Below are 13,468 nucleotides of genomic sequence, written 5' to 3'. Positions count from 1 at the left end.
AAAAGGCAAGTGGAACATCCATTGAATTAACCAGGAGACGCAAGTGGTGGCTGCACTGCAAGCAGAGCTAGGCTCCTTCCTAGTACCAGCTTCTCAGGGAAGCAGCAACCATGCTGAGCACACACTCATTGCAAAGGCTGTTTAGAAAGAGGGGCTATGTTTAGAAAGGGCGATGTTTAGAAAAAGGCTTTTGACAAGTGATTGGTTAGGCTTGTTCCACAGACCTTGGAATTCTGAGAGCCCTTGGGAAGGTATGTGGTTGTGTTTTACAAATGAGAGTTACAAATGATTGAAATCAATAGCTCCCCTTAGGTTTTCAATCTCTTCATTATATTCTGGGGATACCATTCTCTCACTATGTATTTGTATTAGGAATGACCTTGAATTTCCTGGGGCCTTGTGGTTACGTTTCATTTCAACGAAGAAAGAAGGAAGATTTCATGAAGACCAACATGCCATTTTGTTTTGCTGCTGGGTGCTCAGTATGTAGGATATTGCCTGGCACATGGATGGCAGTTAGCCTGTATGTGTTGGACACGGGATTACTAACATCCTCTGTGACTTCTGCTTACTGCTGAAAGGTAAACACACCTCAGCTTCAGATTGGTGAAACTTTTGGGGAATGCTGGCTCCCCATCTGTTAATAATCTTGGTCATGATTTTTCTCTGCTTTGAGTTCAGTTGCCTCAGTTACAAAACAGGGATCACACAACGAACATCCTTTGCTGCTCTGAGAGTTTTTAATGAAGTAGACTCAGGTCACCTGCAAGGCCACATACGACCCCAATAAATAATTCATGGGTGCTTTAGCTCAACTCACGGAGCATCATTTAAAATGGAAATTGCTGCCCGTGATATTCAGACCTGTGATTTAAAATAAGCATGACTATGTAGGATATAATAAATTCTGTCTTGTTTCAAGAGGGGAAGGATTTTATCTTCCTTCTTCTTTTGGTAAAACTGAAACGCCAGTACAGGAAAACCCATTAAGGTACTTGATGTCAAGTATCATTTTCGAATGACCTTGCTATTTAAATTTACTTTTCTTGGAGTCCCAGCCTGTCACAAGTTGGCACAGAAAGGGGTGTGGCACCTGCCACTATCCTTGCCAGAAAGGAAGGTGGAAGTGGAAAATGCCAGAGCAGGCAGCATCCATTGACACTGCTATGGGCCGTTTGTTTAATTGGTAACACCACTCTCATTCCTCACTAGCGATTCGGAGGAAGTCTCCACACGTCGCGTGATGCAATTCTGTTAGGATGTTAACTTGCCAACCCATTGTTATCTCTGTGCTTTCTTTATGCTTATGTAAAATGCTGGCAGCCACACAGCAAGTCCTCGTTTTCCGTTGATATCCGCATATAAAAAATGTTAGAAATGACTTGGGGCTGTCCTTTTCAGCTGGGAAAAAGTCATTTGTATCCTGTGTCATTCAGATTTGTAGGACTAATATATACAGATGTTTAGGGAAAGAAATGATGAATGGCACGACGGAAAGACTCAGGAAGCAGACCGGCCAGCAGGATCATTAGTCACCTCTGAATAAGGCAACAAAATTCCCACAGTGCTGCTAACACTGTGAATCCAAGCAAATAATTTTATCTAGTAGCTTGAAGTCTGAATAAAGAGGCATCAGTTTCTGCTTCTTTACCTGATTGTTGGAGATGGTCAGTGACGTTGATAGATGACTCCAACATTTTGAGTTTGGTACTAATGAAAGTACATGATTGGTGAGATCAGATAGATTCAAAGTCACCCAGACACTGGCTTCTAAGTCAGAGCCAGGCTTGAATGTATTAGATTTCTTGTATTAATAAAACCCCAAGAAGGGGTTCATCAAGCACGGGAAGGAAGTCAGTGGAAGCAGCAGGAATCCAAGTGTGCTCTCAGTCGCCGGATGCTGTCCCATCCTTGCCCAGAGAGATGGATACTGACTCAGGGAAGCAGATGTCTACACGGAGTAGACATGAAAACACTAATATTACCCACTCAGCCTTCCTCTACCTTCAGCTAATTGATTTGATTATGCTACTGTGTCAAAGTCTGACATGAAGGTGCCCTAGACGGAAAGCACTGCGTGCTTGCTTGATCCATCCATTCATTCATTCAATAAGCATTTATTGAGAATCCACTCCTTGCGTTGTCTATGCCCTGAGGACAGACCGGTGAATGAAAACAGGAGCTCACATTGCTGTTCTCAGAGAGCATTAATCTTAGACGGAGGATACCATTAAACAAATCAAACGCACACCGTGTCAGACGGTAAGAGTTTTGGTGAAAATGCAAAGGGAGGAAGTGAGGGCATGGTCCTGGAAACACTGCTACTTAAAACAGGAGCCCAGGAACCTCTTCTGACAAGTTGAATGAAGGAAGTGAAGGCGGGCGGCCCTGAATGTCTTGAGGGAAGATGGCTTTGTGATGGCAGGGGGAGACTGGGTAGTATGAGCCAAACAGTAGGGATGGGAGAGGACAAACGGGGCCAGACTGTGACATGAGCATCCTCAGGGCTGGGAGTACCTCATGGTGAGGTAGTTATTTAGGAATTTGGTATAATGTGTCTCTTTTCAGGTAGGCTAACTTGTGAGAAACACTCATGGCATTTTTGGCATATTTAACTCTCTGTCCCTAGAAAGTCCTGAAACTGACTAAAACTTGGGGAATCCTTCATGATGTGCTCTTTGGGTGTCCAACAAAAGGTCAAATCTTGATATCACTTCCTAGTGCCAACAGATGCTTCAAGTCTGACTTCTGCACCGCATAAGGAATCATAATTATTTGTGGACTTAGCGGTGACAAACACCGAGACAGAAGCTTACAGTGAGGGAAGATCATGGCCACAGAGTGGTTTAGTGACAGTTCACTGACAGACTTTGGAGGGAGACAGAGCCGGACTTCTGTCACAGAATTGGCACTTCCTAGCTGTGAAGCCTGGGAGGAAGTTACCCGAGAGTTGTTCGAAAGAAATGAAACAAAACAGAGAGTGATTGTAAAGATGAAAAAAGCAATATATTCCTGATGCATTAATTCCTTTTTCTCCTCTCCCTGCTTCTCAATTTCTTCACTATATTGTGAGACTCAGAATTGCTGCCCACCTAGAATCATAACGTTCTCTTAATTAGTCACCAATTTTGACGTCATGGGCTTGCTATCTTACTCTCAAACAGGTGTTGTCTGAATCCACAGTCCACTTGTACTGTTGCACTTTCTGGAACCCTCTTCCTTGGAGTGAAATGCCTAATGTGAAACATTCAATGCAGTGCTCAGCCAGTGGTGGTCCCCACTGAGTGTTAACTTTGAAGGGCTTTAGTTTTTGGAAACTAAAACTTTTTTTGTGGGGATCTAGTATATAGTATTTGCATTATAAAAAGATAAAATACAACATAACAAAACCCCGTAAGCGAGTCTTATTTTATTGATAACGGGTAAAATCTGAGGGGTTCTCTATCCTTGTGACCGGCTAATGAACGTAAATTGAATGGGAATTAGGAATTATGATAACTAGGTTGGTTACTTGTGTCAAGTTGTCTAGGTCACTCACTTGTTCAAACCCTGTATCTTAGCCTTTGCTGCTGAAGGTGACACCTCCAGACAGTTGATCTTAAGTGAAGCTCATTTTTTTGTATTATTGGTTAGTCTTACACAAGCAGAGCATGGCCTGAATGCAAAAGTGAGACTTCCTCGAAAAGGAGAAATTCCTCCCTAAGACAGCACATCCCTACTGCCCAAGTTTCTGGAGTAAGAGCCTTCCCTATGCATTTTTGGCTTATTATCCCCTACAACTGTAGAAACCAATTTCTGAAAATAAATCAAATTTCTACATATATATGTATATATCTACATACATATATGATTGGCCTTTCAAAACTATGAAAAAGGCATATTATGGAAAAAGTTATGCTGAAGTTTCAAAAAAGCTTGGTATTAAAGCAAACTTATGTTTTCATTAATTTTTCCTGAACTTTTTGAAGCATTCTCATATGCATGTTTATGGAAAAGCTGAATTAAAACACAATTTTGTTTTTGATGCACAAGCCTTTGAAAGTCATACAGTTTGTTTTATAATATGTGTTTCCATGTCCTTTTAAAAATCCCTCTCATACATGTATATTTGATGCACTTTTATATCAGCTATTCTGGAGAACACTAACTGATATAAATGTAATTGTAGACTTATTCATTTGTCTTTTTCCTTTGTCGGTAATTCTTAAAGATGCCTCATTTGCAAGATGCAATTTTACTGAAATGAGATTTGAACAGCTCCACACTACATAATCAATTTCTTTCAGTCTCATGACAATTTCTTTTTAGTCCAGGCCAGGCAATCTCACCTCCAATACATGGAGATCAGCTTCACACTGATGGTGGCTGGCAAGGCCTGCTCTCTGAGGTGCACAGGGTATACCAGCTGGGTTCTGGTTGGACAATAGAATGCACACAAATGCCAGGTGCATCATTTGTCTCTAACAATACAGATATATCAAGAGCTGAAGGAATTGAACCTGGCCAGCTCACTACTCCTCAGGTATAAATTCAGAGAACAAACAGGGTACCCAAACTCCTAGAAGCAGGAATGTATTTGTACAGAGATGTCAGCACTGCAGTTTCTAGAACAAATGCACAAGGAGGAGAAATCACCATGAGAAGAGATGTTACTGAGAGTGTAAATCTGCTTCCATTTTTGCTAGTCTGTCCATAACCATGTGGAAATAAATCCTTGGAGAAGAGTGAGAAGAAACTATGACATCATCTCAATTTCATGTCAGTACTTGAAGCAACACATTTGAGAGGGCTCCAACTTTCATTTTCTCATCTTCAAGTTAATTTTCCCACTTTATTCACTTTCTTCGTTGTATGGCCTTCCTCACAGCAGTGTTCGTGAACAAAAACAACTTTTAACACATTTCCCATGTATCGTTTTCTTGCTTATGTATATTTTAGTAGAATTTTTATAACTCCATACCAATTTGGTTATGAGATACTCAGAAACAAAGGCAGGGGCAAATTCTGTCTCCATAAGCCAGCACAACCAGGGGCGTCAACCAGCCATCACCTTTAGAGACCAACAAGGCTTGAGGTAGTTCATGTGATATGCACACTTCTAAGATTCAGTCAATGACTAAGATAGACTGACTCGAAGGGGATGGTAGCCTACCTACACCATCCCAAACAACTCATCAATGAGCAAGACACCTAACCGGCCACAGACAGAAAAACCACCCCCAGGAAGCCTGTCTTCACCATTTGCAGTTCCTGGGATGCTCTGACTTTGGAGACCAGCTTTCCAATGTTCATGTTGTTTTACTGCTGTTATTCACGTCTTCGGTCGGACTCACTTTTTCATTTCTGTCTTCTGCCAGTCATTGTTCTAACTTGTTTTCCTTTCATTCCTCATTGTGAATTTCCCCGCCTCTTCTCTCTTTTCCACTTTCCACCTCTTCCTCTACACCTCTTCTTTGGATTTCTTTTCCCTGCTCTTAATTCTTCTTCCTCTGCCCCTGATCTGTGACGGCTTTAATCATTGCTCAGGGTCTGAAAATCCCCTAATGACTGACATTTCTTCCCTGAAAGGGGAGGGATTTGTGTCTGTGGAAAACCGGCTACAAAGACCCAAGCCATTCAATTCACAGGTCTTTTCTTTCTTCTTGGCTGCTTTTGCCTGGGATTAGAGATGGATCACTCACAGCCGCACACAATGCCATGGCTCTCCAGGCCTGACTTCTCTGTCCTCGCCATCACAGGGTAGGGTAGATCGAAGCTGCTATGTTTACACTGATTCACGGATTGCTCGAATTATAAAATTGCCCTTCATCAGAAAAAATAAACAAATAAAACTTACTCAAGTCTGCCTGGGAAACAATGACGCTGCTATTTTATACTCGAATGAGTCAGATCCATGCTCTGTCCATTCATTTTGAGTCCTTCCCTTCCCTTCATTTTTTTACAGCATAGAAAAAGAAGAAAAAAGCACACCTATGGTTTTTCTAGAAGAAGCATACACACAGAAACTTTGTTCAAGTGACCCTGGCTGAAGGCCGTGACGACTTGGCACTCAACAAATTCCAACAAGCAGGTCTGTTTGGGTAACCAGACCAGATCAGACCAGAAGTATGATTTTGACACACGGAATAATGGTAAACAAGATAGGTTCTCTTCTAGGAGTTTATGTGTTTTGATCTCTGGCATTAGAGGGTATTAGATTAGATGTAGACATGAAGACATCAAACACATTTGAGTTGAAGGTTTTCACTTTCTAAGTGTAGACTCCACAACTCTTTAATTTGTGAACTCATTCCTTTAGGATAGGTTTGGCTGTGAATGCACCTTACCTGGCCGAGTCTCTTGAAGAGCGGGAGCAGTACCTTGATGCCTACGTGCTCAGAGCCATCCTCTGGCTCCCTGCAGGACCCCTGAGCTTGTTCTATCAAAGGATACTTGTGGTCAAAGCCATGCCACATCCTGAACAGCCGCGCGCTCTCTGTTTTGGTCGTGCTTTTATTCAAGTTATTTGCTTCCTGGAAAGAGACCACAAAAAAAAGGCATTGAATAAATACATTTTAATATAAAAATATACTTCATACCAAATTTAATGTATGCTTAAAAAAAACCCATCCTTTCTAAGTATAGGCATTTTCATTTCAGTGGGGAAGCAGTTGCCAAGCAAATTAGCTCCTAGATCTTGCAACACAGTTGGGTTTCTTTTGGCAGAATTCAACATTTACTTTTCCTAATAATCCTAATTTTATGAAACATCTAAGAAATGCCACTTTTTGGATATCAATAAAAATGATATTTCTGTCAAGGTGCTGTGGTGGGACTTGTATAGTTTACTGTGTTCAGTGTGGATGGCATTTATTTATGGATTACTCAAAGGTCAAGATTAAAGGGATGATACTCGCCTCACCATTGCTCAATTCATTCTCATTCATTTTCTTCCTGACAGATCACTACCAAAGGCAAGAGTTGATCTTTGAAATCTCGCTGCCTTGACTCTGAAGAGTTTTGAAAGAGACATTCCTGATGGGAAGCCTGTAATCACTCAATGCTCTGTGTCGCTCTTCCTACTCCCTCCCCTCCTCTCTGAGGCCTACAAAGGGAGGGAGGATGAGAAGGGACTGAAGACAAAAGAGAAAGAAAAAGTATTTGATGGCATTTGGAGGATGAAAAATGTGAGAAAAGGGAAGGGAGGTGAAACATTTGGAGAACTTTCAAGACAGATGATGAGAAAATTTACAAGGTGGTATGAAGAATGTTCCATGACATTTTTACTTCTGTGTATCCCACTTGGCGTGTTGAGCAAAGAAGATTCCAGTCAGTTGCTTCCCCCAATGATTAAAGGCATTTGTGTCTTAATGTGGATGTTGTTGTTTCATTGGGGCTACAGTTTCTACCTCCAAATTTCACCACTGTTTGGCAATCAAGGATTTATGCAAATGCTTTTCCAAGGCCAAAGTGATGCATGCTGGATGATGGAGAGAGCCACTGACTCACCAAAGCCAGCCCTACACCGAGTTCAGGATGATTTGCTGTCATTTCGTTTTGCTTATCCTTTCACAGTCAGTTCCATGGCTGGTCAGTGGTAAGCATTAAGGGCTGTATTCTGCCCTCTGAAATAGGCATGTGCAGTGTCATCTCCCCCAAATGAAATGAGACTGCCAGGAGGTAATATGGAGTCCATTTTTGGTCAGCCATATACTCTTTGTCTAAAATGGTTGAAGCAGGAATGGAGTTTAAGTATGGCAAAGAATTTATATGTGTCCTGGTTCAGTTCCTGGAAGTGACCCCTCACTTCAGCTTTCTTTCAATGCAGAACCTGAAGGAGAGGGGTAATGGTTTGAGTATTGTGGCAGACCTGGATTGAGTCCCAGCTCTTGACCCTGGCCTTGGCCCATCTTTGGCTGTTGCAGAAATCTGAGAAGTAAACCAATAGATACCTCTCTCTTTTTACACAACCCCGCTTCTCAAATTAGAAACCATTATTTGAAGCAGAGACTTGCAGTGGAATTCAAATTCAAAATTCTCATTGCCCTGTTTAGCGTTTGTTCTAAGACAGCTGAATTTCAAATCTTGTGTGGCTTAGCAAACAGTATTCCTACAAATGCCTTTATTCACATGATATTGATGGAAAGTCTGGCCAATCATTCAGACAAGGATGAGTTTGGTGCTGTAAACCACATTTCCTAAAATGCAGGCTCTGTCAGAGTTCTTAATGTATAAATGAATATTGTAAATCTTCAAAAGATACATATCTCATTCTTCTGATAAAATTGAAGTGGAATATTTGGTTATGTAGAGTGAGAATTTATTTGTATTTCTCCCTGAAGGGAACTGGAGTGTCTGGTTCAATTTCCACCCTTCCCTGCACTTTCATCTTAACTATTTCCACCCAAGCAAGGTGTCAGGTATGCACATCCATCATCACACAACATCAGTCAGCTGCTTCTGAGTCTCCAGCCCCCAGCAGCATATTGGGGTTGAGGCGGCAGAGCAAAACTGCGCATGCCAAATGAAACTAATCAAGAGAAGCTTGAGGAAACAGTGGAGACTTCCTTCTTCCCATAAGTAGTTACTGATTCTTATCCATTTACAGGCATAGGTGACTTTCGGTAGCTGATGACAGTGTAAATTATTGAACCTTACAAAAAGAAGTGTCAGCATGTTCCTATGTTTGTTTGTTTTTTAATGGATGGATGAGAGATAGAGTGGGAGCTGTGCTGGCAATCTGGGCCCAGGATCCTGCCAGCCACCCTGCAGCAGCCCAGCTGAGCGATGTTGGCACCGACAGTCCCCAGTTATTGAATGCTCATTTATTGCTCTGCAGCAAACTGCACATTATCCAGTCATTAAGTTTTTCAGTCATTATTTTTCACTTCTCACAACAATCCATCAAGGTAGGATGCAGGATAGCTAGCAAGGCATGAGGACTAGCAAGGCACAGATGAGGGAAAAAGCAAGTGCAAGGTCAGGTGACCAGCGAGGAACAGTTGGACTCCAAAGCTGTTGCTTCTTTATGCAATAGCTGCCTTAATTTTCAAAACGTGGAACACAGAGGCATTCTATATTCTACAATGGACTTCACTGGGCTGCAACTTCCTTGTCTGTAAAATGAGTTAAGAAACTGAATTGGTTGGTCACTAAGGTCCCAATCATATGGAAAATACTAATTTTATTAAGGACAACAACTATAGTGGCTAGCACTCCTGGATACTTACCATGGAAGTGTGGAACTTACTATAAGTGCTTTACTGATATTGACTTTTGAGATTCTTAGGACAAACGGATGGATTATGATCTGATATCATTACTGCTTTACGAATAAAATAGATACCTGAGGCAACTGGGGCACGTGGAGGTTTCTAAGCACACCTGGGGGCCTCACAGCAGCCAGGATTCCTCTATCAGGTTAGTCCCAAGGAGCAAGTTGGAAACAAATGAAAGCAAAGAGATATCTGAACAGGAAGACGAAGCTGGGGTCCTGGCAGTACTCATGGAGGTTGAGCTGGAGTGGCTGCATAGGCCCCCAATTACAGTGAACATGCATCGGCTCCTCAAAGCTGGCTGAGCTGCCAGGGGCTTTGAAGGTACCCTCCAGAAACTCAACCTCAGGCAGGAATATTTCTAGATTCCTAAACACTGGTGTCAAAGACTCCTAAGGTCTTGGAGAAGTTCCTCTTGGGGAACCTCCCTGCCTTTTCTTTCTCTCTCCCTCTCCTTTTCAGCCTCTTCCTGGAGAGCAATGCACCAGCACTTGCAAGCACTCCTCAAAGTGTTTATGCCTCCATTTCTGAAAGCGTCCAAGAAGACATATGTATCCTAGATATAATATGTAATATAAGATATATCGTATTAAAATCACATAATTATTCAAATATATATTTTACATATAAAATGTAATTTTGGATATAATTAATACAATATATTTAACATAAATTTACATGATAATATGTAAAATAATCATATATTATAAATCATAATATATAAAATTACATATATCTATAGTCTAATACAATGAATATATAATATAAACATATAGATATATAATAAATATATACTATAATATATAAGTTATACATTGTAGCATGTATCTTGTATAACATATAGTTTATATATTATATATCTTACATATAGAGGAAACAATTGATAGGAGCAACACACAAAAGGTAGTATTTGGGAAAATATTGAGACATACTCTTCTAAAAATTATTGTTGCACTTGGGTAGCTAAGAAAAGTTATTCATTTTACTATTTTGTGGAGCAATAAACTAGGCTCCAATTAGAATAAAAAATTTGTGAAACACATTTTTCCCTGGAGGGAAAAATTCTACCGATGACCCAGCACTGACTTTTATGCTGACCCTAGATAAAAATTTCCAAGGTATATCTTATATATCTGCTGGCCCAGTTCTGGATCCATTCATTTATTTCTTTGAAGTTATTGATGACTTAATAACCTGGCTATGAAAGGCCATCAATAAATGAGTAGAAATAAATGAGTTGGCCTAGTGTAGGCTCTGCTTGTGCACCAGGGGTTGAAGACAAACGTGCCAAAGGAAGGCCGGCCTTAGCAGTCACCCTGCAACAGGGAAGGTAGTTGATGAAGAAGCACAGACAGCAGGCCCCTGGGAGGGTCCAGATGGGCAGAGGAAAGCAGGCAGCACCAGCTATCTGGATTATTCTGCAGTGGAAATCAGCTTGCACCTCAAGGACAAGGTGTGTGAATCCACATTTCAGCAGGAGGGTCTGGAACTTGCTGGTGTTTTTCTTAACCACTAGCACAATGGCTTCTCTCTTGAGATCATTTCTCAAAGAGGAGAGAGGGAAGTGGTCCACATGTCACAACAAGCAAAGGATCCAGAACCAGAACACCAAAATTCGGACAACAATAACACATTGCCCTCTTGCCAACTCTGAGCTTTAAAGTCCCTGCCTGTCAACAGAGACCTGCAGGTTGCAGTGTGTTGAATCGGCCTCGATGCTTTGCAGGAGCAAAATGGTTGACACATGTACCATGCCCAACTCCTTTCTTAGTCCCTATTTCTGGAAATATTTAGACATGATGAAGCATTTGATAGCTTTCTTCTCTTCTCCTTAAACAGATTAGATTGGAGGTTGGGAGTGAGCAAGCATAATCAGAAATAGGTAGCTTTCTTGTGTGACTCTCCTGTGCTTAACATCCCATAGCAACAGGAAAATGCTCTGTGTATGGCTTATTTGAACCGGAGGACAACAAAAAAGCTGGGAGTCTGTGCACACGAGACACTGAAGCAAGAGGGATTGTTTGTGGCATTAACTTTGATGAAAAAGAAGTAGGCAAAAGTAAATACAGGCCTCTGTCAATATTCCAGCCCGGAGCCTTTGCTAAGCGAGCTGGATGAACTCTGCTCTATGATAATCATGAGGGATTGGGCTTGATTTCAGGGGGGGATTCAGCGGATTCAGTGCCGCAGAGATTTTCCTTGCTATTTCTCCAGATTTCATCTCCAACATTAATGTTGGAGGACTTGGAGCAGAATGATAACAAGGACAAATAATTATCATAACAAATCTGCAGATTTGCTCCCAAAGCACTTTCTTTTAACACATGGTTTCTGCGAATGGAATTTGTTAGCAGCACTTTTACCCCACCATCTCCTTCCAATTTGAAATGCCTTGAATAATTTCAAGTTCATTGACTGGATTTCCTAATTAACAAGGCGAAAGTTATATTCCATGCCACTCAAGAGAAATATTTCTGCAGAGAAATCATTGTGTAATTGAGGGGCAAATAGGAATTAAAAAAGATCAAAAGATAAATTGGTGATTCTTAGTCTCCACTTAGAAAGCACTTTACACAAATATTTTCAGCATCTTCATGCTCAGGTGGATGTTAGCAGTTCTTGGGAATGTACAGTCAGAAAGTACATGTTTAGGAGAAAAAAACCAGCAACAGACAATTAAACATCATCAATACAGCACTAAATGGGCCGTATTCATGGCTTCAAGGGTGAAAAATGTTGGCCTCTCAGGCCATCAAAGGACCGTGGAAGCATTTGTTCTGGCCTGCCCAGGCAATTGCAGGGAGGACCCAGAACGCAATAAATTAAAACAGGCTAACTTTTAAGTTGATTTTCTATGGCCTATGAATGATGTTACAGATATTCAAATAGCCTTGGCAGAAGAAAGCTTCCCCACCCTTGTTAGATACAAAGAAAAAATCCGTTCCAAATAATTCTCCGAATCTGAAAGGAAGGAAATTTTTGGTTTGGAGAGAATATAGTATTGTCGTAGTTGAAAAATGTATACCTAGGGGCAGCACAGTGGCTCAACTGGCTAATTCTCCACCTGCAAGTGCCACCATCCCATATAGGCACTGCCTTTGTGTACTGACTGTTGCACTTTCCATCTGGTTCCCTGCTTACGACCTGGGAAAGAAGTGGAGGATGATTCAACTCCTTGGCCTTCTACACCCACATGGGAGATCCAGATGAAATTCTTGGCTCATAGTTTTGAATCAGTCTATCTCAGGCCATTGCAACCATTTAGAGAGTGAAGCAGCAGATGGAAGCTCTTTCTCACTGTCTCACTGTAAATCTGTCTTTCCAATAAAATCAATAAATGTTTGAAAAATGTATATCTAAATTCTTTGATGCATTCTTTTGTAGAGACAGAGTCTGATTTCCTTCCGGCTGAGTATGAACTGTATTTGGAGATTCCCTTCTAATGAGTAGAATACGGCAGAAAGGATAGTATGTCATCTCCAAGGCTAGATCACACAACATCAAAGCTTCCATCTTGCTCTCTTTCAGACCACCTGTTTGGCAGGAAGTTGGCAGCCATATTGTGAGAACATTCACGCAGCTCTGTGGAGAGATCCCTGTGGTGACAAATTGGGTCTGTCTGCCAACAGCTAACGGGGAACTGAGGCCTTCTGCCAGCATGGAAGTGGAGTCTCCAGGCCAGCCAAGCTTTCAGATGGCTGTACTTCTAACTGACATCTTGACTACAACAAACATATGACAGGATTCAGGCGCTGAGCAACAACTAGCTCAGGACTGCAGTCCCTAATGGAGGGAGCAGTTGAGATGGGTCTGCTTCCCCCTTGACCTTCTCCCTGAAGATGCCTTCCCACTTGGAATGTTGCAGAGAACAGCAACCCTCACTGATCTGAGGCTCTACAGAAGAGATGTGAGTTTGGGTGCTGCTGAAGTGGATGGATTGTTTAAAAAACATTTATTTGATTGGAAAGACAGATTTGCAGAGAGAAGGACAGACAGAGAGAAAGATCTTCAATCTGTTTGTTCATTCCCCAGAGGCCACAACAATCAGAGCTGAACTGGTCTGAAGTTGGAAGCCATAAGCTTCCTCCCAGTCTCCTACATGGGTACAAGGTCTCATGGCTTTAAATCATCGTCTGTTGCTTTTCCAGGCTATGAGCAAGGAGCTGGATCAGAAGCAGAGCAGCCTGGGACTTAAACTAACACTCAGATGGGAT

At 41.5% G+C, this 13,468-nt stretch overlaps 1 protein-coding gene across 1 annotated transcript in view; it reads right to left on the bottom strand.

Moving 5' to 3' along the window:
* LOC121167675 (sodium/hydrogen exchanger 9-like) overlaps positions 1–13,468 on the bottom strand; it is a 557,393-nt gene that overhangs the window by 92,951 nt on the left and 450,974 nt on the right. The window contains exon 14 of the mRNA XM_040997226.1: positions 6,433–6,512. Coding sequence (XP_040853160.1) covers positions 6,433–6,512 — 80 coding nt within the window. The remainder of the gene's footprint in view (positions 1–6,432; positions 6,513–13,468) is intronic.

Source organism: Ochotona curzoniae, unplaced genomic scaffold, assembly GCF_017591425.1.
Source record: "Ochotona curzoniae isolate NIBS_2020 unplaced genomic scaffold, NIBS_Ocur_1.0 patch422, whole genome shotgun sequence".
NCBI lineage: Eukaryota > Metazoa > Chordata > Mammalia > Lagomorpha > Ochotonidae > Ochotona > Ochotona curzoniae.
This window is presented reverse-complemented; position numbering and strand designations above follow the sequence as displayed.